The 26,473-nt window shown below is 39.9% G+C and overlaps 1 protein-coding gene across 1 annotated transcript in view; it reads right to left on the bottom strand.

Annotated features, from left to right (window-relative positions):
- Nucleotides 1-26,473, bottom strand: part of LOC132823016 (single-stranded DNA-binding protein 2) — a 374,063-nt gene that overhangs the window by 276,277 nt on the left and 71,313 nt on the right. The window contains exons 2-3 of the mRNA XM_060836550.1: nt 12,951-13,023; nt 9,474-9,535 (exon numbers count right to left, since the gene is read on the bottom strand). Coding sequence (XP_060692533.1) covers nt 9,474-9,535; nt 12,951-13,023 — 135 coding nt within the window. The remainder of the gene's footprint in view (nt 1-9,473; nt 9,536-12,950; nt 13,024-26,473) is intronic.

Here is a 26,473-nt window from a genome sequence, read left to right as displayed (position 1 = left end):
ACAAGGTCAACGCTACTCAGTGTTGCGCCTAATCTTCATTCTTGGGCAAATATAATGGTTTTCATGCAGATCAAAAAGGGAACCATGTGTTTCTCAGCAAGACTAGCACTTCCATCTCTTTTTCACTGAAATATATGTTTCAGCAGCCCAACTACAACTACATCATATTGATGTTCTTCTACAATAGGTGGATGGGGAATTGGGGGATACATTGATGGCTGCCCTTGGCAAATTTTGACTTGCAGTTTGGCAGCATACCCATCCACAAAGAAAGAGCAAACATTTGATCCAAAAGATAAAGCTACACAGTTGTACAATTTGTTTGACACTGCAGCTATCCCTGCTGTTCATGTCCTCCCAGGAGCCATATTGCACACAAATCAGTAGGAGCATAGTGACACACTGAAAGAATGAACTTCATGGAAACTAAAGATAAGGTACTCACCTGCATGATGCTTGCTGTTCATCCAATCATAGGCTGTTAGGCTCACTGCCAAGCCTACCAGAAGCAAATGGAAGAACAGAACTTGTGATTGGACAAGCATGTGTGCAGCAATTTTCAAATTCACCTCCTGACATGTTATTCTGCGTGTCTTGGACAGAGCCTCGAGGGCCTCATGTGCACCTTGGCAGGTCATATTCTAGTCCCCAGGCATGTTGTATGGGGCAACTTTCTTTATCTGGCCCAGTCTCTAACATTTTCTAATTGTATTTAATCATTTCATTTACTTATTTACTCACCACAACCCTTCATAATTTCTGCCGAACGGATTATTTTCATTCTCTTGTAAACACACATTTCCAAGCTATTAAGAAAGTTAGTCTCCTTCCCTTCTCTAGGAATGGAGGATGAGTCGTCAAAACAGACCATTCAATATTTTGAGTTTGCCAAAATTTAGTAAGATCATGGTTAATTTGATTGTGATCTCAACTCCACATTCCTAATTGCACCATAATCAGTATCTCACTTGTCTATCAAATGTCTTTCTAATTACATATTAAATTCAATGACTCAACCTCCACTGCTTTTTGAGGAAAAGAATTCCACCCTTAGAGATCTTTAAAAGAAAACAAAAAATCCTCATCACCATCTGAACAAGATGACATTTTATCCTTAAAACATCCATCTGTATTCTTGTCTTTCCTCCAAAAAAACTACCTGGAAGCTAAACTATCAAGTCCCTCAGAATCTTCTATGTTTCAATAAGGCAACCTCTCATTATTCCGAGCTCTGTTCAAACTTTCTTCGTAAGTTGACCATTTCATCCCAAGAATGAGTTGAGTGAACCTTTTCTAAGAAAATTACAATCACCAGGGAGGTGATACTGAGCAAAATCTTGGATCAGGCTGATAAGGCCACCGATCCTGAAGGACATCATTCTAGGGTCTCAGTAGCTACAGTCACAATTGATGCATTAGATTTAATTACAGGCCATTTATCTTAACATTTGTCGAAGAAAAGACGTCAGAAGTTCGTATCCAAGTCACGTTAGCAGGGCACTTCAATAAGTTCAAAGGAGCAACGCAGGGTCAACATGATGGTGTGCAAGGGAAATCACATTTAAATAATTTATTAGAGATCTTGAGGGAATAATATGTGCTGTGGGTAAACAAAAAGCAGTAGATGCACAACAATTAGATTACTGAAAGAAATTTGACAAATTTGGGTTCATCAAACTTTGTTGCAGAAAATAGAAATGCATGGTGTAGGGCATGGACAGGAGATTGCTAGCTAACAGAACAAACTCAGAATGACAGGGAATTTTCTGGTTGGCAAATACAATAAATGGAGGCCAAAAATAAAAGGAAGAGTATTAAAACACGATACTGCAAACAGGTTGACAGCAGAGAAGTGGGGCTGGGCCCAGGACTCGTCTACTCCCATCAGCTTTTTCTTTTGTCTTCTTTTTGCTTTTGCTCTTTTTCTTTCTTTCTTGCATTCTTTCCTTTTGGATTTCCTGCACAAGCCAGACATAGCTCCATCCTAGCCCAGGGTCTCCTGACGATTGAAGAACAAATCCCAGGCTGACTCCCCTAGCCTGGACTCTCAGGTTAGGTCGAAACTCCAGGTCCACAGCTAGGCCTGAGTGCTTGAAGGAGACGTAGGGTGGTCACTCTGTGTAGCAGTCTTGTCCAAGCATACAGATCTCATCCTGTTGTCGTCGTCGTCGTCTTCTTCAGCATCCAGATGTTCCAGCTGCCGCAGGTGATCTCATCCAGGAGTGGTAGTCTTCTTCAGCAGTGGCTCCCGGCCTAGTATCCAGCAGCCCAGCATAGCAGTCTCATCCCAGCTGCATCTTCCAGGAACTCTATTGTTCTTAAATCAGCCATCCTTCCAGATCCTCCATGATCCTTTTCTCCGTTGTGGTGGCTGCATCGCTTCTCCCAGAAACCTTTCACTGGTGCCTTCTTTCCCTATATTATAAATAGGTGCTGAAAACTATGCTTAGTTGACAGGCTGTCAGGCAATTAAGATCCACTCAAATTAAAGCAAAATATTGAGTTTGGTGGAAATATGAAAAAAAACACAGAATTCTGGAGAAATTCAGCACGTCTGGCAGCATTTGTGGAATTAACACAGTCACATGTTTTAGGTCTGGTATGACTTCTTCAGAAGGACCTGGAATTAAGATCCATCTCCTTGCTTTTGCTCAAATAAAATTCTTCCTAATTTCAATCCCACAGACTCGAAGCATTTCTATACCATAAGTGTGCCAAAGAACTCAAGAAACTACAGAGAGAGTTATGAACACAGCCCAGTCCATCACGAAAACTAGCTTTCCCTCCACTGATTCTGTCTGTACTTCCCACTGCCTTGAGAAAGCAGCAAACATAACTAAAGAATCCTCATACCCCAGTTATGTTCTCTTCTGCTCACTTGCATCCTCTTCCGTCAGGCAGAAGATGCAAAATTTTGAAAACACATACCAACAGATTTAAGAACAGCATCTTCCCCACTATTATCAGACTTATGAGCAGACCTCTCACATAACAGAGTTGTTCTTTCGCTGCACCTTCTCTATAGCTGTAACACAAATTCTGCATTCTGTTCTATTAAGGTATGATTTGTCTGGTTAGCAAGCAAAACAATACTTTTCACTGTATCTCATACATGCGACAATAAAAAAATCAACTCAAATCAAGTCAAAGGTGGTACAATCATCAGGATCCCCAAAGCTCAATAACTGGTATCAGATCAGATGCTGACTTCAAGAAAGGGGCGAGTATATCTCTTTACCATCCATTTGACGATGTTAAGATTCAGGAGAGGAAACCAGATGGCCAAATTGGGCAACTGAACTAAGAAATGGGTGACGTCACCAAAGATAGCATCCATACAGATCACAATTCCTCAAGGGAGTTGCATTGTTCACAGGGTAAACCAAGTGATTAAAGAACAGCTGTGGGTTAAAATGGAAGAGTCCGTTTCCCACTGGAATTGAAGAACAGTCACAGGTTGAAATAGGAGTGTCCATTTCCTGCCTGAAACAGGAACGATCATCAGGTAAAATGGGGGGGAGGGGGTCACTTCAAATGGACAATCTAACAATGGTTAAACTGGAATTTTCAGTCATGATGTACAAGAATTTGCATCAGGACCCAAAGGGTTACTCAGTAAATTTCTAGTGGGAAAATATATGCCTTTGAAAAAAATTAAGGACTGCGAGGATCATTTGTGGACCCTTGATAGCCATAGCAAATGGTAGAAGATGATGAGTTAGTATTATCTTAGTATCTGCTAGTCAAAAACATCCAAGATAAGCAAACCAACCCAGAAAATGCAAACCCTCTTCACAAAATAAGTCGTCTTTTGAATTTGGCTCATCCAACTTCACTGAAAGGTGGCTAGAACCTCCACAAGGTGACTGTTCCTTCAGGGTGATTCAGATTTGGGTGATGTATTGAGGTCTTAGGGGACAAGTCCCACGAAAAAAATAGGAAGTGGGGCTTCAATGCATGTATATTTATTTCCATCCCATAACAATTGTAAAGTGGGTCCTGTGTGCAGTTCAAGACAGGGATTGACCTGCAAAAACAGCTGTCCATGTGCATTTCATCCTCGGAGGAAAGCAAATAATCTTACAAAACCTGTGCATCCACTGGTCTAATTGTCACAATACAGGGTTTTGGAGACAATTGAAGCAATCAAACAGTTTAAACCAATGAATAGTAAAATCAGTTACATCTACACAAAAAAAATCAGAAAATTAGTCCAACAGCTTTCAAGTCAATCATTTTAATAGGGAGCCAACAGAAGTTAAAAATAACAACAGTGGAAAAAATGGAGAGGAGTATGAGATGTGAGACAGAAGCAAATAGTCCAGAGGCAGAGCAATGTAGGTCTCAGGAGCAGTAGAAGTGAGGTTAGAAAGAGCACTGCATGCGAAGAAATCTGAACACGGTGGCACAGTGGTTAGCACTGCTGCCTCACAGCGCCAGGGACCTGGGTTCAATTCCTGCCTCAGGTGACTGACTGTGTGGAGTTTGCACGTTCTCCCCGTGTCTGCGTGGGTTTCCTCCGGGTGCTCTGGTTTCCTCCCACAGTCACAAAGATGTGCGGGTCAGGTGAATTGGCCATGCTAAATTGCCCAAGTGTTAAGTAAGGGGTAAATGTAGGGGTATGGGTGGGTGGCGGGTCGGTGTGGACTTGTTGGGCCGAAGGGCCTGTTTCCACACTAAGTAATCTAATCTAAAAAAAACAATAAACAGACCAGTGGCAGTCACTTATACGCCTCAGGGCCACCAGTAGCGAGGTTAAAAACAAACAAAAAAAAAGTGTATGTGGACAGGCCCCAGAAGCAAACAGACCAGTGGTGGAACTTTCAGAAACAATGACAGCGAGGAAACAGGGTACTGAGTTGGATGTTCAACTATGATCATATTGAATGGTGCTGCTAATTCAAAGGCTGCATACCCTACTCCTGCTCATACTTTTTACATTTCAATTTCCTCTTTGTGGAACTCCATTCAGACTATTTCACAATTCTTCTGCCGTGTGATCATGTTATGGCTTTTAATGTTCTCAGTTATTCTGTTCTGCACTTCACAAATGTACAACCTAATATTACTTATCTGTCATGTACCTCAGCAACTTAAAGGAGAGCTACTTGGTGAACGGGGCAGTAGAAATGTACTGGCAGGCTTTTCAGGAGGTATTTAATCAATTCTCAGCAAATATTGATAAATAGTGAGAAATACAAGCACTTTGAGAAGCTGCATCATCCACAGTTACATAAAGTAGTTAAGGACAGTATCAACACAAGAGCAGGAAGGTCACGTTGGAACGCCACAAAATGTTGTTTAGGCACAAATAGAGTACTGTGTGCAGTAATTATGGACACATTATAGAAAGGGTGTGATATCACTGGAGTGAGTGCAGAACAGATTTACGAGGATGCTTCCTGGGCTACAGGGACTGAGCTTTGAGGGAAGATTGGATTGGCTGGCAGCAACATCATTGAGGGGGGACTGGGTAGTGGTGTATAAGATCATGAGAGGCAAATACAGCTTGGTTAGGTAAGTACTATTTCTTTAAGTAGAGAGGCCAATAACCAAATTTAAGTTAAAATGGTAGAAATCTAAGATGGGAGTTGAGGAGAATTTATTTTTTCACCCAGAGTGTGGCAGGAGACTGGAACTTACTGCCTGAAAGGATGGTTGAGTCAGAAACTCTTGGCTATTCACTTGCGTGAGGCAAGAACTTGAAAATGATGTTAATGTAGTAAGATTTTTGTTGGCCTGCCTGGACTCAATCAGCCAAATAGCTCCTTCTGGGCTGTAAACATCTATAAGTCTATTACATGTCAGTAAATTGGACTGCTATAAGCAAACCTACTTAAGACATTAAAGATGGGATGGCAAACACCAAAATATATAAGACACAATGGGTTGATTTGCACTAAGTGTCTTCTTGGAAGTTCCAAAGAAGATTCATATTACACTCAAAATGTTAACACTCTTTCTTCCTCCACAGATGCTGCCAGACATGTTGTGTTTTCTCCAGTGCTTTGATTTTTTTCTATTTCAGATCTCCAACACCAGCAATGCTTCTCTTTAAAATGTGTCCTGTACTACATTCAACATGTCAGGGAGAATGAAATATGTATGACACACTTTTGGAAGTGAGGCCTGGCCAGTTTGGAGAATGACCCTGAGCGTTACGCCATATCCAGTCAGAGTATTAAGAGGGAAATTCTCTCACTTGAAGCTCAGTTAGGAAAAGTATGTCAAATACCTCCATACCACTAAGTACACCCTCATCATAATCTGCAATCTTTTGCAGCAAACTGCAGCCTCAGAGGGGGCAAGGACCATATTGCTAGTGTCTCTGAATGTCCCCAATCTCATTAATGTTTATGTCATCTGCAGTTTCCAGACAGAAGCAGTGGTAGCACTTCAATCATCTTCCCAATCTGCCTGAACTGTTACAGAAAGGGAGGCTAAAGGCATTCTATATTCCAAGGCACCCAAATTTATTTCATTCTCTATTAACAGAGGAAAGCAAGTGAATTAAGCTTTACAAAAATTGCAGGATTTCCCATGGTATACGTGCCACTGGAAAAATGCAAATACTACGGGTATTATGTACATATCATAGTAAAGATTGTTGACAAGTCAGACATGAGGTGTATTGAACATTGTGTGGAGTGAGTGATGTAGCTGGTGGGATGTGATTGAAGATGGATCCACTAACCTTGACTACTCATATGTAGCAACTGACTACTTGTTGGATTACTACATCCAGTTCCTCGGCTAAACCCGACACTGATCACCATAGTTCCCACTGCCTTTGTGGGATAATTTGCTTTCTTTCCTGCACAGTATCAGAGAACTTGGAGACCAGTTTATGTTCTGTTTTGCCACAATTCACTGCCTTTCTTGTCCATACTATCTTTTGCAAGCAGTTGTAGCAACTGTCTACTCCAGCCAGAAGGTACTTCTGCTCTAAGGAGGTGCAAGCTAACTTCAATTAGTTCCGGGCTTAAGTGATGCCAGTATCCCCCACAGTGGCTCAGCATTACTGCCTCAGTGCCAGGAAGCTGGGTTCGACTGTGTGGAGTTTGCACATTCTCCACATGTATGCATGGGCTTCCTCCCGGTGCTCTGATTTTGTCTCAGTCCAGGTTAGCAAATTGGCCATGTTAAATTGCCCATAGTGTCCAGTGATATGCAGGCTAGGTGAATCAGCTTGGGTAAATGCAGGGTTATAGGGATGGGGATGGGATGCTGTTCAGAATGTTGGTGTGGACTCGACAGGCCAAATGGCCTGCTTCCACATGGTAGGGATGCTATTTTTCATAAATGTCAGCCCACTGCTGTGTCATGCAGCCATTTCAGAACACAGCGAGTGCTGGTGGTTACCTTGAAAATCAACAGGCAACATAGAGTTACTGGTTTTATAATGCATTATATACCAGAAGCCTGTTTTTTCAGGTCCAGTCCAATTTTATGTTCTTGGTCCAAAAACAGAGGGCTGGAGAAATGCAGCAGGTCTGGCAGCATCTGTAGAGAAAAACAGAGTTCATGCTTCAAGCCCAGTAATTCTTTGTCATCTGATGCAGGGTCACTGGGCTCGAAAGGATAACTCTTCTTTCCTCTACTGATGCTACCAGATCTGCGTTTCTTTAGCGTATTCTGTTTTTGTTTAAATTCCCAACATCTGCAGTTCTTTATTTTGTGACCTTGGAATTTATTCAAGAAGTTAATTCAATATGTGAAATAATTACTCCTTACTACCACCCCCATTCTATTTTGAAGTTTTCTTTCGTATTTGCCAAGGAATACACATAAACATCAGCTTTATGGGTTAGGAAAACAAAATGGTATAGAGGCAGGCAGGGTTGGAAAAGAATCTACCTATGTTGCCTTGTAAAATATACTTCACACTACGTGCACACAATCAGTTTCAACCAGACAATCAAATTTAGTGACTTCCAGCCATGATTGATTAAATCCAATCCCTCCTTGAGTTGAATAAATCAGAATCCTGATTATTCTGATGAAAGAGGAGGCGGAAATAAACCTAATCATTTATATGGTTTATTTAGGAAGTAAGTAGTCCATTTCCTGCAGCTGAATGAGTACATTTTTTAAAATTTTCACAAAAAAAATAAACTTCTCCCTTGTATACTTTTAAAGTTGTTAACTATTATTATAACCAAGTGATGTTATTTTCACCAATAATTTTGGCTGAATATGATAATGAGAGTCAAATGCTCTTCAAATAATGGTGCAGGCATTTCTATTAAAACTTACATTTTCAGCATGTTGTTGGACTGAAGAGAGACATGACAGTGATGGAGAACATAATATTTCACATTTCTGTCATCCATTGTGTGCAGTAGACAGTCTAAAGCCAGGTATTAGATAGAACACATCTTTCTATTTCAACATACATTAGTTTAGAGACCATATAATTTCTACAGCTACAATTTACCATTTCCTTCCTTGTGCTGTAATTATGACCAATGCAAGCCACATCAAAACAGTAATTGGTCACGTTTATTTCATTTAGAATTGGTGATGCCAACACACAATGAGATGTCTTTCATTCCATCAATTTGGCTAGATCCTGACCCAGATCCAAAAGATGAAAGGATCAGATTTTAATCATCTCGTGATTTTGTCATTTCAGTTTCATATCCTACTGTCTGTCTTCATCAATACAGTAATAGTTATTGAAGCTAAAATTGGATTTGGACTTTTAAAATAAACAATCTAAAACCTTCAACAAAAAAAAAACAAAAACATGCATGAATCAATTGAATTATGCATTTGAACATCAAAAATAAGAGTCCAAAAGTTCCAACTGAAGAAGTTCTATATTCAGGCTGCTGTTATTAAGACCATAAGCCATAGGAGCAGAATCAAGCCTTTTGACCCATCAAGACTGTTCTGCCATTTGATAATAGCTGGTATGTTACTCAATCCCATTCTCCATACACGGTACACATATGCCTGATATGCACCATTATCAAAACTGGTTGTGTTGCCAACATATTTGAGCAACTCAGTTGGTAATGCAAACAAAAGTTATATCAAAAGTCAGCATATCAAAATCGAGTCCGACAACTGTATCATCTATTTAAATCATGAAAATTGGTTGACATTTTTAACCATAAAGGCCAAAGACGCCGGATGTTGAAAATCTGAAAAAAAAGCAGGTACTGGAAATACTCGGCAAGTCTGGCAATATTTATGGAGTGAGTAACAAAGTTAACATTTCAAATGAAATAAGAGTCATCTTCATTAGAATAAATGTTAACTCTTTGTCTCCCCACTGATACAGAACAAGGCTGGCAGTATGTCCAATGCTTTGTTTTAATTTTGGGCATTTTTAACAGTGCTGTATATATTCAGTGTACAAAACTGATGTTAAAAAAACTAAATATATTAAAATACAGCTGGATATTTCATTTCAAAATATTAGAGGGAACAAATTAAATATATTTATTATTTTAAAATTAACTTACCACCACCACGAATGCAAGAATCCTGGTGGTTCCCCTAAAGTAATGTTTTTCTCCCATCGTATCTAAAAAACAAATTTAAATCATACCATTTCACCAACACGTGCACTATAATTGGCAACAAAAACTCATTTTTAAAGCAAAGATGTAACATAATGAAACATCCCAATGCACTTCACAGGAGCATTACAAAATAGTCATTGAGCCACGTTAGGAGATATTAAGTCGGATAATCAAAAGGTTACTCAAAAGGATAGGTTTAAGGAGTGCCTTGAGGATGTATGATTGAGAGATGTCAGTGTTGGACTGGGGTGTACAAAGTTAAAAATCACACAACACCAGGTTATAGTCAAACAGGTTTAATTGAAAGCACACTAGCTTTTGGAGCGCTGCTCCTTCATCAGGTGGTTGTGGCTACACAATCACCTGATGAAGAAGTGACACTCTGAAAGCTACTATGCTTCCAATTAAACTTGTTGGACTATAACCTGGTGTTGTGAGATTTTTAACCTGGAGGATGAAAGCAAGGTAGCGAGGAAGAGATATATGGGGAAAGTATTCCAGAGCTTGGGCCCTGGGAACTGAAGGTAGAGCCAAATGATTAAGACATTAAAACTGGGAATGCCAAAATTAGAGAAATTCATCTAAAGGTTCAGAAGAACAATTAACAATAATGTCAAAAATACACAAAACCATCCTGTACTCTAAAAATGTGATCTTCTACCACATCAAAATGTTAGAGGTGCATCCAGATTTGTTAGAAATTCATAGTCTTTCTTCCATATAATACTGGGATGCCAGTGTTGACTGGGGTGGACAAAGTTTTAAAAAAAAATCACACAACACCAGGTTATGGTCCAACAGGTTTATTTGAATGTACTAGCTTTCAGAGCACTGCTCCTTAAGTCAGGTAACTAGTGGGGCAGGATCACAAGACACAGTATTCATAGCAAAAGATCAGTGTCATGCAATTAAAACGATATATTGAACAAATCTAGATTGCTATTAAGTTTGTCATCTTTTAGAATGGATTGCAGGTTTCGGTTCATTAATATGTAAATCTCAGAACTACTTTTAAGTCACATTCTCGAGGTAATTTAAGGTTTTATAAAAATAAGTGACACCTCAGCTCACAGAGTATTAAAAGTATGAGGTTAGAGTCTGTCTGTATCCTAATCTTGAGTCAGACTGATTCTGTTTCCGAAGTAGAAATTTATAAAATGTTATATGGATTGATTGTCTGCAGGTTGTGTGTTTATTGAGCAAAAGCAGAATGTATCTGCAAATATAACTCTGCAAATGCAAATTCACTCCCATAGACTTTTGTGTGTGTACACGTAAGAAAGAGAGTGTGAGTGTGAGTGTGTGTGTGTTTGCATCTGTGCATGCTTGTTGAGTGTGTGATGGAGTACAAGCCTGTGAGGTGTGTGTGTGTGTTTTGTGAAGTCACCTATAGTGTGACATGAACCCAAGGTCCCAGTTGAGGCCATCCACATAGGTACCAAACTTGGCTATCAACCTCTGCTCGGCCACTCCGCGTTGCTGCATATCCCAAAGTCTGCCTTGGAGGATGGTCACCTGAAGATTAGAGGGCAAATGATCCCCTGAATGTACTGAGATGCCTCACTCTACTGCAAACCCACAGATAACCTCACAATGCTGCACTTTTCTAGCTTTCATCCTAAACATATTAAAACAGCCATCTCCTATGGACAAGCCCTGTTCAGATGAGGAGGAATGCGATGGACACCTGAAGGTGCTGAAGGAAGCCCTCCTAAGAACAGGATACAATGCTCAACTGATCGACTGCCAGTTCTGACGTGCCACAGCGAGATACTGTAATGACCTCCTCAGACGACAGACACTGGATTCAACCAACTGGATACTCTTCATTGTCCAGTACTTCAGGGAGTGGAGAAACTGTGCCATCTTCTTCGCAGCCTGAAACGTGTTATCGATGAGTATGAGCACCTCGCCAAGACCTTCTCCACACCTCCACTTCTTGCCTTTAAACAATTGCCAAATCTTAAATAGACCATTGCTCGCAGCAAACTGCCCAGCCTTCAAGACAACATCAACCACAGTACAACCCTATAATGGCAACCACTGTAAGAGATGTGTCAGTGTTGACATGGATACCACCATTTTATGTTAGGACACCACCCACCATGTACACGGCATTTACACATGTGACTTGGACAATGTTAACTATCTCAAACGCTGCAGGCAAAGATTCCCTGGAGTATAATACATTGGCAAGACCAAGCAGACACTACGACAATGGATGAATGGACACTACGCAACAATCACCAGACAGTGATGTTACCTTCCAGTCAGGGACATTCGGCCTTGGATCTTCAGGTGACCACCCTCCAAGACAGACTTCAGGATATGCAACAATGCAGAGTGGCCGAGCAGAGGCTGATAACCAAGTCTGGTACTCAGGAGGGTGCCCTTAACCGGGACCTTGGGTTTATGACACACTACAGTTGACCCCACTACACTATACACTCACATTCTCCTCCTCTCTCTTTCTCACTCTCACACGTACACACCCCCGACACTCACCCATGCGCGCGTGCACACACACACACTATTCACATGTACACATTCTCTCTCTCACTCACTCACTCAAACACACACACGTACGTCTGTGGGGGCAATACGTATTTACAGGTATTCTAATTTTCGCTCAAAAATCACACAACCTGTAGACAGTCAATCCATATAACATTTTATAAATTCCTACACTGGAAATAGAACCAGTCTAACTCAAGATTAGATTAGATTAGATTAGATACATGTGGAAACAGGCCCTTCGGCCCAACAAGTCCACGCCAACCCACCGAAGCGCAACCCACCCAGACCCTATTCTCCTACATTTACCCCTTCAGCTAACACTACGGGCAATTTAGCTCGGCCAATTCACCACATTTTTGGACTGTGGGCGGAAACCGGAGCACCCAGAGGAAACCCACACAGACACGGGGAGAACGTGCAAACTCCACACACAGTCAGTTGCCGGAGGCGGGAACTGAACCTAGGTCTCTGGCGCTGTGAGGCAGCAGTGCTAACCACTATGCCACCATGACGCAGGATACAGATGGACCCTAACCTCATACCTTTAATATATTGCCTAAGCTGAGATGTCACCTTTTTTGCCAGCTTGCAAGTCTAGCACATTGTGAGGCTTCTGCATTGATTTGGAGAGAAGTTAAACAAAACTTAGTTCCATCATTGCAAATAAAAGATCAGAAGAAGTCCTTCAAATTTTTTATCTAAGCTGACAAGGTTTCAAAATCATTCCAACTTATTTTAACTTCTATGAATAACAGGCATAGCAAATATGTATTCAAAAAAGAAGTTCCATTTCAGGTATATTCTAATAATTTATTACACAAGATAGAACCTACAAGTTCATAAGGGCTGAAAATTCTTAAACACAACTAAAAGTAAAACGAGGCTTGAAAGAATGCTCACCTCTGATAAAAATGTTTGTGCTGATTTTTGTGCTCCTACATGGAGTAGATATTCATATACATACAGTGCTAACCTGCAATATAAACAAATTGTTACATTGCATTATCAATTTTCAATACATAAAGTTTTCAACTTAAAATTATCGGCACAACCATGCTCTCGTCACCTCAGTCACAATCTTTTAATAATGTTTCCGTATGAGAAAACAAAGACATCTTACTTTTTTTAAAAAAAGTTTAACAGTAGCCAAATAAATATTGATTGTGCACTAATGCAAAAGGGTAATAAAATTGTGATGTCTCGAATTCTGAGTTAATAGACACAATTTTATCAAAATTCCAGTGTTCATTTTCAATTTTGTTGTAATTTATATCCATGTATAACAAGCGAATTCAAAAACCATTTTTTTGTAATTGGTCAAAATTGAGTCAGAAGCTGTAAGGGAAAATAATCAACACTTGAAACCATTGCCCAGAAAGCATTCCATGAATGGAGCAGCAAGTATGCCCCATCTGAAATGTTGATTCTTACACAATGTAGCAGAATAAATTCAGAAAGTTATAACAATAGTGGTGATGTATTAGATTTTATTTGATGGTTTATCATTATTGAAACAGAAACTTACTGAAATGCAGGGAAAACGTGGCATTATGTTTTTGTGATAAACACCTGTCAATTTCATTTGGTGAAAGTGCCTTTCATGATTTCTGGCATTTTCACTTGAATCACGTGGATTAAATTTACTTGAAAATTCAACAGGTTTATGTGCAACAACTATGCATCCCTTGAGCATAGTTCTGTACAGTCCTACAGAAGCAAAATATTTTGGCTCTTAGTTTATCAGCATATCAAGGTCTTAAAGCAACGCAGTTTTTAAAGCAATTGCATTAGTCAGTACCCTATAAAATGAAATTTTCAATCACAAGCATATTTTCCATTTTTAAAAAAAGCATCATGTCGATACCATGAAAACAATGCATGTAATGCTACTGTTCTGTGGGAAGAGGGCACAAGAATGCCACTGTTAGGTCACTAAACTATGGTATATGTGCAATAGAAGACCTTCTCTATGTCTAGCAGAATACTAAAGATAATTCCAAGGTTTGACTTCTGCTCAGATGCAGATCTTTCAAAATATATTCTACAATGTCGACTTCATTGTAGATTTCTACAACAAGCAAATTCCAAAAACAGGCTATTTCACCAAGAACCAGGTATTATAGATGATGTTTGCGAAAACCAAAGTGCAAACAAATAACAGATAACACTTCCCTCCTCTTTCTGGCTCTTTTACCAACAACCCTTGTTACACTTCAACAATGACAACAAGTAGTCAATATATTCCCAGACATTCAAGTTTATTGCCATTTGTTCCAATTCATGCAATACTAACTTTTTCAACATTTAATTATTTTTGATCATTCCAGGCGGTTTGCCTCCATAATTCTGTCTGGTGGTCTATTCCAAATGATCTGTATTTTAAAAAGTAGTTCCTGACATTTCTGAATATACTTTTACAAATTTGATTGTGTTCCCTAGTTCTATTAAATTTAATATGCTATCAATTTCTATCAATTAATTTAACATTATTCTCAATTCTAATATTTTCTACACTATGAATAATTTGTATATATCAGAGTTTAGTTCTCACTTGACCTTTTCTCCCCCCATGTTGAAAGACCCAATTCCTCCAGTTTTTCATGTGCTTAAATGTCTGATGTTTTGATTATATCACTTCTGAATCAGTTTTTAAAATGGGGCCAGCTAAAGCAATTACAGTGTAATTACAATTTCCTGACTAAAACCAAGCTATGTTCAATTTTTGCTTGCTTGCAACTGCATTGATTGGACACATTTAGCACTGAATCTGCTAATGTCCCTAAATCTGCACCAGCTTGATCAAAAGTTTTGTTCACACTTCATGTTGCAAACGTGTCATCTATTTTTCCTTCCTATACTTATATTTGCACTCCTCTATATTAAAAAGTTAACAATTTTGCCAATTTTATTTCTTGCACTAACCAATTTACAATCTCTTTACTGGTTCCGTCGTTTCCACTGTCCCTCTTCATTTGACGTATTTCACAAATTTGATGACATGAGTTTCTAAATGTAGGTATTTTAAGTCTTTGTCTTTTTCCTACTTTTCATCCAGAAAATTATCCATTTCTATTTTTACCTTTTCTGTGGAACTTATCAGATGCCTTTTAAAAGTCAGAGTACACCACCTCACACACTTCCCACAGTGCACTTGGGTGTTCATTTAGCTGAAGAAAATCAAGAAAGTTCATCAGCTCGGACTTTTTCCTTTCAAATCATTACTGACCACTTCAGTGACAAAAAGAAAAGCAGAGGTCTACCATAACAGCAAGGGACAGAGATTAATCAAAAAGCTCTACTAAACAGGCATTGGAGACTATTGGTACCATTATGACTACGTTGTAAGGATTTATTATTTTTCTTCTATCCAAAAATGCTATCACACACTTCGGAATGCTTTCACCACCACAAAATCAGCTGTTTTCGATGTTTGGTTGTATCATTCCACAAACGATATTGCAAGTTTTATTTCTGATAACCAAATTCATTAATTTATGCAGAATGGGAGACTAAGGATCTACTGTCATCAAATATATTGAATATTTCACATGACCCTTTTGGCAATCTAATGGTCCACATCAATATCAGTTGACAACCTCCCACACTCAACATCAGTGTCTCACACATTTACTTGCTCGTGTCTCTTCACCCTCTGGTTAACCATCTAAACTAATAGCCTAACTTGTTTAAGGCCTTTTAATTCCCTTCACAACTTATATCTTACTAGATTTAAGCAATTTATTTTATTTGAGAAATCTCTGGTGAAAAAGGCATGTTTCAAATGAATGCCCTTTTGACTGTTTGGAAGAAATAATCATTCACAGAATCTTCATTTCATTTTTAGTTTCCAGATCCTTTTTCACTTAAGATTTTAATCTCTTCTTTGACTGACCCACTGGAATTGTGGTTTGTAAAGTTCCTTTTGGATTGTCATTGTCTAGTCTTAGCACAAGGCCTTTTTTTCCCCAAGTCACTCATATGAACCACTGAGGGTCATAGATCTTCAGACTGAGTGAATTCCATTTGGGAAGGAATTTATTCTTCATGCTTTTAAAAGGTATCTCATATTTTGTAAAGTCAAAAATCACATGACATTGGATTATAATCCAACAAGTCTATTTGAAACCACAAGCTTTTGGAACTTCGCTCCTTCTAGCTACCTGAAGGAGGAGTAAGGCTCCGAAAGCTTGTGGTTTCAAATCAACCGGTTGGATTATAATCCAATGTCATGTGATTTTTGACTTTGTCCACCCCAGTCCAACACCGGCACGTCCACAACGTATTATATAGTGAAGTGCTTCGTTCAGTCATGCTCCATAATGAAAATTAGTATTTCTCTTAAACGTCTTTGCTAAACTTCAGTACATATAATACAATACAAACTACAGTAGTCAGCTCTCTGTACAACACCATTTTAGGCAGGTGACCCATTTGGGCAACATGACTAACCCAACACAATTAGCTTTACAGGAACAGGACTCAATGCTGGTGATGCCAACTATTCTCAGAACTTCAAATGTATATGATGTGATGCTGCCAGTAGACCTTGAGGATGTTGCATCAGCAGTGCTAGAGGAAGCATTATTGAAGGTGAACATGTCAGCACACAGCTCCCATGACTCAGCACCAATACAAAATTGGTGAGGATTATGGTTTTATACAGTTTGCCTTTGAGTTGTGGTTGCTCCACATTCATTGTAGATTTTATCAAATGAGCTGTTTGCTTTAGAAAGCTTATCGTACACTTCCTTGCTTATGGTAGCACTCCTCATATACATAAATTGGTTGACATGCTTCCCTTGATAATAATGCTTGATGGCGTTCTTGGGATGTAGTTTGATTCTTTAAAATGATTCCTTAGTCTGAAGAATTGTGCAGCTTTAGAAAATGAGCTGTTGGACCTTATAGATCTGACTGATTGGGGTCCAGGAGATCATAGTCAGCAGTGAGGAAAAGTTCATGGTTGAGATTTTCATACGTCTACCTGAAGGTGCCCTAAACTGAAATGACCTCCATCAGTTCAAATGCACACAGTCTCCCTTCTTAAGGTCGCCTGTTGCATGCAGCTATATCATACAGAATAGGATGGTGAATAAAGACAGGATTACCACACATCCCCATTTCATGCTGTTACAAATTTGGAAGGGATTCAAAAAGGTCACTGTTGTGTTCATCTTGTCCAGACTAATTTTCATGAAACTGCTTCTTTCATGTTCAGGAACCTCAGTGGGCATCCAAGCTTTTCCAAGGAGTTTTCAAAGTCAATCTCGGCTGAACATCAAATGGCAACTACAAGCCTGTTCGGAGTTAATATGGCAAAAGTCTTCCCAGAAATACAAATAGTGATCTCACTAAAGATGGAGCAATTAAAATTTTCTCCTTTGTTTGTGTATAAGCTTATGATGGAGGAAGTGAGGACTGCAGATGCTGGTGACCAGAGTTGAAAAATGTGACGCTGGAAAAACACAGCAGGCCAGGCAGCATCCAAGGAGCAGGAGAATCGATGTCACGGGCATAAGCCCTTCTTCAGGGATGAGCAAGGGCTTATGCCCGAAACGTCGATTCTCCTGCTCCTCGGATGCTGCCTGGCCTGCTGTGCTTTTCCAGCATCATATTTTTCAATATAAAAGGTTATGATAACAATATCAGAAAGGTCCTGTAGAATTTGGCTTGGTTCCCAACAGTTCATGAAAACCTCAAGGAGATTTTTGTATGAAAGGTGGGCCACCATGTTTCCATGATATATCAATTCCACAGATTTTGTTGCTGTTCTCTGGTTGACAGCTGTCACAGTTTCCCCCTCAACTGGGCACTCATCTATTTCTTTTTTTGACAGGCTGTTGTTGGAACACTTGATGGCAGTATCACATACAGTGTAGGTAGCACGAAAGGATGTTTCAAAGAGTGCATTGACCAGCAATCCAGGACTGCCTCCTTAACATCTAGTGTCTTGCTATCAGCACTTCTCAGAAGGTTTTTGGTTTGATATGCTGATCCATAGACAATTTTTAATGCTTCTTAGAAGCTTATGAACTCAGAATCAACAAGAGGAATCCACTCATTTTGGATTGTTCTCAGTTTGTATTGAAGGATGTTGCATAGGCAATGGTGTCTGCATCCTGTCTTTTTCTCTTGTTTGGCTGGTTGATTCCCATGAGCATGATGAGCAGAGCTTGGATTTCTTTGTCATTTTCATTAGACCAGCCCCTCTTCTTGGTGAATCCAATTACCTCGTTAGAAATATCCAATACTCCAACTTCAATGTGTTCTCCAAATCCTTCTGCAGTGGAATCAGAAAAGAGATGAGGGCATTCCAGTCTGGTCTGTAATTACTTGATTCAAATCTCTGCAAGATGAGGGCTGCGAAGACTATCTTTAGGAGGATGTTTCCTGGGCCGGGAAATCTAAAACCAGGAGTCAGAGTTTTAAGATTTGGATAGGCCATTTAGTATCTGAGATGAGGAAAGATTTCTTTACCCAAAGTAGTGAATCTATAGGATTCTCTACTACAGCAGGCTGTGAAAGCCATGACACTAAGTATATTCAAGAAAGAGATAAATACAGATTTCAAAGACATCAAGGGTATGGGGAGAAAGTGGGAATATGGCATTGAGATAGACAATCAGCTATGGTCATACCAAATGGCAGAGCAGGCTTCAACAGCGAAATAGCCTACTCCTGCTCCTAGTTTATACGAAATATGCAAGTTGCAGACTCAATATTTCTTTGAAAGGTTGCTTCTGGGTTTGCTCTTAGACTAAGGCTTGAAATGGAAGTTCAGCTTTAAGAAAACAAAGCTGCTGGTCTATTTCAAAGTCAACATTGGTCATGATTCTGGTGTTCATGGCATCCTTTAATGTCACACTGGTTAGTTGAGCCAGGTAAGTGTGATAAACCTAAGAGAAAATGGATTAAAAGCAATAGGCACAGCTGATAAAGCTATTGAAATAGCATTGAAAATAGTACACTATACTGGTCAAGGCATAAGATGGGGAGGAGGAGCATTGTCAGATGGTACATGCAATCCTCCAGAATGCCATAGTAACAGTTCCAGTCATTGAGCTGGAAAGGGAAGTGGAAGACAGGTTGTTAGAAGAAATACAAAGGCACACTCAAACACAATCTCAGATGTTATGTCAAAATTAATAATGTAAAAGAACGTCACAGATGATGATTACAATTCGGAACAAATAGCTGCACTAGCTAGTATAAAAACTGGCTTCTCAAGAAGAAACAGAAATGCCAGAAGCCGTTTGTTGACCCCAGCTGCATCACTTAGATTTATAAATGCACAAGTAAACACGCATCTCTCTTACAGGCCTTGATGTGTGAGCTGATAACATTTAAGGGCGGTTTATTTTCCAACATGGGTTGTCATCCTGGACTATAAGGACTACCACCAAAGTTAAGTGATATCTGTGGAGAGGAAAACAGTTAACATTTTAGGTCTGTGACCTTTCATCAGAACTCCCACAAAGCTGTTAAAGCCAGCTTCTGATCTGCTGTAGCTCTAATGAAAATCACTGACCTGAAAAGTTGACGTTATTTTTCTCTCCATGGATGCTGCTTGACCTGATGAGTGTTTTCAGAATTTTCTGTTTTTATTTTGGATTTCCAACATCCACAGTATTTGCTACTGTAACATCCAAATGAAGATCAAAATATTATCAGTTTTTGTTAACAATGAAAATTTCGATTTGAATTTAGATTTTAATATTGTCACTTGTACCTAGGTGCAGTGAAAAGCAGACAATGTCGCCATGATTCGGTGCCATCTTAATTTCAGAATAAACTACTGACTAAATTGTATAAATGGTAAAATACTGAATATATTAAATTGATATTACTAAAACTGAAGCAGCTTCAAAAGTTCATCTTTCCCTCTCCGTACATTTCACCCTCTCTATTCTTCCAGTCACCGCAGTCTGACATTGTCCTTGGAGTCCTGGTAGGTGTTCCTTTTCTGCCATAACCGGCACTGTCACTCCTACATCCACCACCTCCAAGTTGGAGACAGTCACACTGCATGGGTCCTACATCTCCTCCATTGCTGGACATTGACAGACGGGTCCTGGCTCATCCTCCAATGCCACCGCCCAAGATAGAGTGGGCATGGGGGTACACAGGGCCCTGATTCCTGCATCAGGAGGATGCCCCAGGCCACCAAAAATAAAGTTACTGAGCTGGAACCCTTGTGGATGCAGCAGAACCTGTTACAAGGGCCATGAGCAGCCAGACCTGTACTCAGGGGCCTGCATGTTTAAACAAAAGTATAAAACAAAGTTATTAAAGTATGTTAAACCTATTACTGGTTCAAATAAAAAGGTTAAGATAGGAAAGTTGATCACAATCATATTTGGCATTTATAAAGTATCAGTTATCTATGAGGACATTAAGGACAATTTATTAGCTGTACTAAAAGATTTCAGTACTTTAATGCAGAATAGTCAGTCATTTTTATATAATAGACTAGGCAATCATAAAAATCCAACTCCATTTCTATTAGGGCTGCACATGACTGAGCAGCACAAAATGGCCAACAGCTGCCCATGGCTAAAGCAGTAGAACATTACTGAGACTAGTTAGAGACCTCTGGAAAATATTTGTTTAATATAGTCTTTACAAGCAGAACAATAGTAGCTCTGTAGATTCAAGGTGACTAGACTGAGATACAATGTACAGCTGCAATTGTTAATGTATAAGACATAGATAAGACACTTAATTAGTGAACCTCGCTTGAAGTATTTAATTAAATCTGTTACAATATAATAGTAGGATTTAGTTAAAATTCTTCACATAATCATAAATATAGATTCCAAAGTAGTTATATATCCACTTACATACAAAAAAAACACTAAAAGTAATGGAGGAAAAAATTCAAACCAAACTAGTTTCAGGCAGTAAAAGCAGCTCCAAATCATTACAGGTAGATAAGAGAGTCTGGTAACATCATGAAACCATGGAGAACCGGGGGTGGACCATAATCCTATCCATCTCAAAGTTGTTTAGTGATATGATTAGTTTAATTGGAAATACATTGAAACTGCTCAGTGCAACAGTACTTCCTTTGGGTTAAGGACTATTAACAGTTAAACAGTGTCAAGTAAATTGCTGAGGCAAGCTTAAACTATACAAGATGCTGCACCAGAGATCCAATTAAGAGGGAATAACTCAGCGCTGCTGACTAATAGCAAACAAAGTGGGCCATGTGCACTTTAAGTTTAAACTGACTAAGTTAAGACATTCTGAAGCTTTTGGATGAAGTGCTTATGCCCAAGACATTGACTCTCCTGCTCCTCAGATGCTGCCTGACCTGTTATACTTTTCCAGCGCCAAACTTTGACTTTAATTCTCCAGCATCTGCAGTCCTCACTTTTTCTCTGAAGCTTTTGTATGCCATATACTCTGGAGAAATGAAGCTGTACCAAAAATAAAGCTGCAATAAAGAACCTGAAATTATCCCGCGACTCAGACTCTCATTGGAAAATGAGATCTAACAACTTCTTTACAAGATAAGCTGGACAGCAACATTTTAAATTAAGACGTCAATTTAAAACATTGCGTGATAATATCTATGCAGATGCACATCTATGGAGACACAATAATATGACATCACAAAATCAATGTAAATCCTACAATGCACACAAGAAAAATAAAGTCACACACTTTTTTGCAATAATTTTGCACCATTTTAAAACATAATCAGGTCTTAAACAAATATTATTAGTCCTAGGTATTGTAGATCCCATCATCTCCAAAAGTAAATCCTCAATCCCTGTGCACCCAACTTACATCCTTAAATCAATTTGAGGTTAATTACATTGACACTTTTTCAATGAGGTTGCGCAAATTTGTGGTTCCTTACGACTGACTACAGGAATCTCAAACACAGGTTTCCAATCATTATACAAGTGTACACAGGGACACTTCGTTTCTAGCTAGCCAAGAATAAACTTTCCCTGCATACACTTAAATAAATGATCTAAACCTATACTCGAGATTCCTATGGTTGCTTATGAGAAGTGACTGCAACAGTAAAGTGTTTTAACTGTTCATTAATGTGCAAAACAGTGGTAAAATGAAGGTTTCCACCCCAATCAGAAATCTATACATTTAAAGATAAAGTTCTGATGGGCTACAAACAGTTTTAAAGAGGCAGTTCACCACCATTCTTTCAAGGGCAAATGGGATTGAGAAATAAATGCTGGTTCAGCCAGCCACACTTGCATCCCATGAATGAATTTTTAAAAGCAACATTTTTTTAAAGTTTGCCCCTTTACCATCCACGGTTGCCTTTCTCCATCATGCCTCTCATGAATTATTTACAAAATATATTGACTTTGATGGGGAAAGTGAATGCCAAACAGCCTAGTTTACAGATAGTACAAAAATAGTTGGGAAGGTCAATGCTGAGAATGAGCCCAAGAGTCTCAGGAGGAATATAAGTGCAGTGATTGTAATGAGTCAGCCAGGTGAATCTCTCAGAATGAATTCCCTGATTGGATCAGATTAATAGCCCCATACAGGGAGTTCTGCTGAGAGGTCGAAACAAAAGTCCAAGTAGTTCTGTTCACACTCACAGCTGAATGTGGTCAGAGAGCTAGGTCAGTGTCAAGGACTCTCCACATGTAAATAAAGAGTGACTTGGCGATACGAGCCTGTGTGGAGATAGATCAATGGCACGAGAGAAAAGCATGATCTAGAAGAAACACACTTGCAACAGTTGTCTTTGAGTTGAGGTGAGCATTTCTGGAATCCTAGGCTGGTATCCAGGAGTGCACATCCTGGAAAGTCCACCTACATCCATTTTGGAATAGTTAAGTTGCTTAGCAACATTCAAATCAGAACCAATCAAAATAAATCTGGTTAAATGATCATCCAGTTCTAATGGAGACCAATACTGGCATAGCCATTTCAGTGATTTCAGAACCACACTTTAACAAAATTCGCTTGGACTCCATCCCTTAAGTTTGAAACAAGACCTCAGCTAGACTGAGAACCTATACCAGGCAACCTTTACAGATTAAGAGTTCAACTTCAGTTGTGGTCTCTTATGAGAAGCAGCTGGTTCAGTTACCACTGATTGTAATAAAAGGCTCAGACCGAAGCTTAATGGGGTGAATTTGGTTGAGAAAGATTCACCTGGATTGGCTCTACCTTTTTCAATTAGAAAACAGCTACCTGAGTGAAATCCTAATTAAATACCCTGAAGATTTTCAGGAAGATCTAGATACTGTTTTCCCTGGAGCATTGGTGACCTTATAGAGGTTTATAAAGTCATGAGGGGCATGGATAGGGTAAATAGATAAGGTATTTTCCTTGGAGTGGCAGGGGAGTCCAAAACTAGAGGCATAAATTTAGGGTAAGAGGGGAAAGATAACAGAGATCCATGGGGCAACTTTTTCATGCAGAGGGTGGTGCATGTGTGGAATGAGCTGTCAGAAGAAATGGGGGAGGCTAATAAAAGTGCAACATTTGAAAGGCAACTGGATTGGTATCTGAACAGGATGGATTTGGAGGGATATGGGCCGGGTGCTGACAGGTTGGACTAGTTTGGGTTGGGATATCTAGTCGATATGGACAAGTTGGACCGACAGGTCTGTTTCCATGCTGTCCATCTCTATGACTATCAAAGGAGCCAAGATCACTTTGCATGTTGACCAGGAAACAATTCCACAATTCTGCATGCCCCCCCCCCCCCAATGCTATTTGCCTTACATGCAGAAATAAAGCCAGAAATCAGAAGGCTGGAAAGCAAATGTGTCATCAATCCAGACCAGTCTGAAGAATGGGCAACACCATGCGTACCAATTGTGAAGCCTGATGGGTTGGTTTGCCTTTGTGGGGATTTTAAATAAATAGTAAGCCACTTTTTGCAGCTGGATAAATACCCATAACCTTGCATAGAGGATTTATATGCAAAGCTCGCAAGGGGGCTGTCCTTCATGAAGCTGGACACACATACTTGCAACTGCAGTTAGATGAGGATTCCCAGAATTATGCGACATTTAATACTCATCACAATTACTGAGTATCTTACCAATTTACAAGATTTTGAGGTGGGAAGTGTGGGGAGGATTTGGGGTAGCGTCAGCCTGTGCAATTTCTCAGCGGACAATCGAGAACATTTTACAAGGTCTACCAGAGGTCGCCATTTATCCAAATGGCATGCTAATAACAGGGTAAACAAATAAGGAGCACTTTAAAAACTTGGACATAGTATATCGGCATTTCTCTCAGATGGGTGTATGCCTTAGAAGGGAAAAATGTATGTTCCAAGCAACCCAAGTCACCGACTTTGAGCTACAGAGTCAGCAAGACCAGGTTACACCCGTTGAAAGATAAAGTGAGGGCGATCAAATGTACCCCAGCTCCCAAATCAGTTCTGGAGCTCAGGTTTTTCCTTGGGCTGGTGAACTATTACGGAAAGTTAATTACATAACAGGGCCCCCATCCTTTCACCTTTGCATCAACTCTTTCTAAAATAAAGGGTTGGCCTTGGAAATGGAGGCATAGTCAAGCCATAACCTTTAGGAAAGTGAAGAAGCAGCTATCATCTACTAAGGTGTTGGCACATTATGATCCCAAGCAAGATCTGATATTGACATGCAATGCGTTCCCAATTTGACATCAGGGTAGTTCACAGGTGGTCCAATGGAAACAAAAGCCCAAGCACCTAGCAATTTTGGCTAATACAGAGCATAAGTATGCCCAGTTGGAGCAGGAACGTTTGGTGTCATATTTGGAGTCAGGACATAAATTTATAATAATAATGGGCCACAAACCCCTGCTAGGTCTACTCGAAGAGGACAAGGCAATGCTGCCCACAGCTTCAGGCCGAATTCAGTGGTGGACTCTAATACTAAGTGAGTACAATTACAATTTGGAACACTGTCTGGGAAGGCAAGTAGCAAACACAGAAACATTGAACCACCTCCTGCTTGCAAATAACACCATCAGTGTTACTGCGACTGGAAGAGTCCGTCATGGTTCTAAATTTTCTTGACACACTTCAAGCCACAGCAGACGATATGAGACTTTGGACACAAAGATCCAGTCTCAGGCAAAACTAAAAGAGCTGTTAGTGATGGGGAAAATAAAAGGGCTATTGCAACAGAACTTAAACCTTTTTAGAACCCAGAGAAACCAGATCACAGTACAGAACAACGTATTATTATGAGGAGCATGTGTGATTGTCCCGAGCAAAGTTCGACATCATATACTGGCTGAACTCCACCAGGGTCATCGAGCGGTTTCCAAAATAAAGATATTGATAAGTGATGTTTGGTGGACAGAATTGTGCATAGCTGTATCGGTGGGACAGTGCCAGAGGGCCAACAACAAAAATTACCACCAGCAGCTCCCTCACTGCTGTCGTCCATCAACTGTGGGAACGGCCGAGTGAACCTTGGACTCTTACACATTGACCAAACAAGTCCTTTCATGGACTCGATGTTCTTAGTCATTACAGACGCTCACTCAAAATAGCTGAACATGGATGTTCATTTGTCAAACACTGGGATGATGGTAGAACAATACACTGACTCCCTGAAGTATTGGTCATAGATAACGGGTCATTGTTTATCAGCAGAGAGCTTGAGAATTTCTTAAAGTCAAACAGTATTTGTCACATAGGGACAGCTGCATATCAACCATCATCCAATGTCCAGGCAGAAAGAGCAGTCCAACCTTTGAAGGCAAGCTTAAACAAACAGCCTACAGCTTTGCGAGATAGTAAATTGTCTCATTTGCGACTTGATTACAACACATCCCTCATCCAACTACAGTAGCTCCAGAAGAACTGCCAATGGGGACAAGACTCCACACCAGATTAAATCTGACCTTCCCTTGGGGAAGGGTGAAAAGGCATCAGGAACATCAATGCCAGACAATATGCTGAAAGAGAGAGACAGCTTACTTCAGGGGACAAAGTTTGGTGTTGGAACCACAGGAACGGCCCCACATGGGTAAAAGGTAGGTCCAATCACACAATGTTTGGGCAGGTGCAACAGTCCTGAACAAGCACATGGACCATCTGAAAGCTGCAAACTTGCAAACGGTGTAGGAGCAAAACATGCACGGCTCCTCAAGTGCTTACTGACTGTTCTGGAATAAATGGGCTCTCCCTTGCCAAACATTGAGGATATCTCCGAATATGAGATAACCCAGTAAAAAAAACATCCGAGGAGCTACAAAAAAGAAGAACCGGCCTATGTCCTCAGACTCTGAGGGGAAGGGATATAATAATTGTAATGAGGTCAGCCAGGTGGACCTCACAGAATAAATTCCCCAATTAGGGTTGTTAATTTAGTCCAATTCGGGGATATTGGTTGACAGATACAAGCAGGAATGTCGGCAAAGTTGTCCTTGTTATTCAAATCACAAGGCCTGTTTGGACTGCATTTGTCGTGGTTGCCAGAACT

The sequence above is a fragment of the Hemiscyllium ocellatum genome, chromosome 2, assembly GCF_020745735.1.
Source record: "Hemiscyllium ocellatum isolate sHemOce1 chromosome 2, sHemOce1.pat.X.cur, whole genome shotgun sequence".
NCBI lineage: Eukaryota > Metazoa > Chordata > Chondrichthyes > Orectolobiformes > Hemiscylliidae > Hemiscyllium > Hemiscyllium ocellatum.
This window is presented reverse-complemented; position numbering and strand designations above follow the sequence as displayed.